Raw genomic sequence first — 626 nt, 5'->3', positions numbered from 1 at the left:
TCTACTTACACTGTCTGAGGTTTAAGTCCATGACATCATGGTGAGGAGCATGGCAGCATACAGGCAGAGACCATCCTGGAGAAGCAGCAGAGAGTCCTATATTTGGATCTTCAGGAAGCAAGAAGACAGGACACTGAACCTGATTTGGGATTCTGAAATCTCAAAGCCACACCCCATGACAAACTCCTTCAATGAAGCTATACCTCCAAAAGGAGTGCCTCTCTCTGAAGAATGAGTGCTCAAATATATAAGGCTATGGGTGCTATTGTTATTCAAATTACCACAAGAAATACTTGATTGTTTTAATACACTTGTCAGATAGTTAACTTTGTCTCAAGTTATTTAATAGAAACAAAATAATTCATTGTTATTTACATTTATTCAACATGTCATGATAGCCATCTTATTCCTGTGCATGTTAATAAAAGTGTGTGTTAGTAAAGCAACTACTGTGTGTAACTAGCTGTGGTACAGCAAGAACAGAGTAAGATACACCATGTCTTCCTCTCCCTTCAGATTATCCAGCTAAGGTAGAGTGCCCACAAGACTGGCATTCACACCGAGATAAGTGCTTTTATGTTTCTCAAGTTTCCCACACTTGGAAGCAAAGTCAAGCTGACTGTGAT

General features: G+C 39.5%; 1 protein-coding gene across 1 annotated transcript in view; it reads left to right on the top strand.

Moving 5' to 3' along the window:
- Window positions 1–626, top strand: part of LOC116100009 (killer cell lectin-like receptor subfamily B member 1B allele C) — a gene marked incomplete at its 3' end in the record, with an annotated part of 5,587 nt that extends 4,961 nt beyond the window's left edge. The window contains exon 3 of the mRNA XM_031384069.1: window positions 517–626. Within this exon, the coding sequence (XP_031239929.1) occupies window positions 517–626 (110 nt within the window). The remainder of the gene's footprint in view (window positions 1–516) is intronic.

This window comes from Mastomys coucha, unplaced genomic scaffold, assembly GCF_008632895.1.
Source record: "Mastomys coucha isolate ucsf_1 unplaced genomic scaffold, UCSF_Mcou_1 pScaffold20, whole genome shotgun sequence".
NCBI lineage: Eukaryota > Metazoa > Chordata > Mammalia > Rodentia > Muridae > Mastomys > Mastomys coucha.
This window is presented reverse-complemented; position numbering and strand designations above follow the sequence as displayed.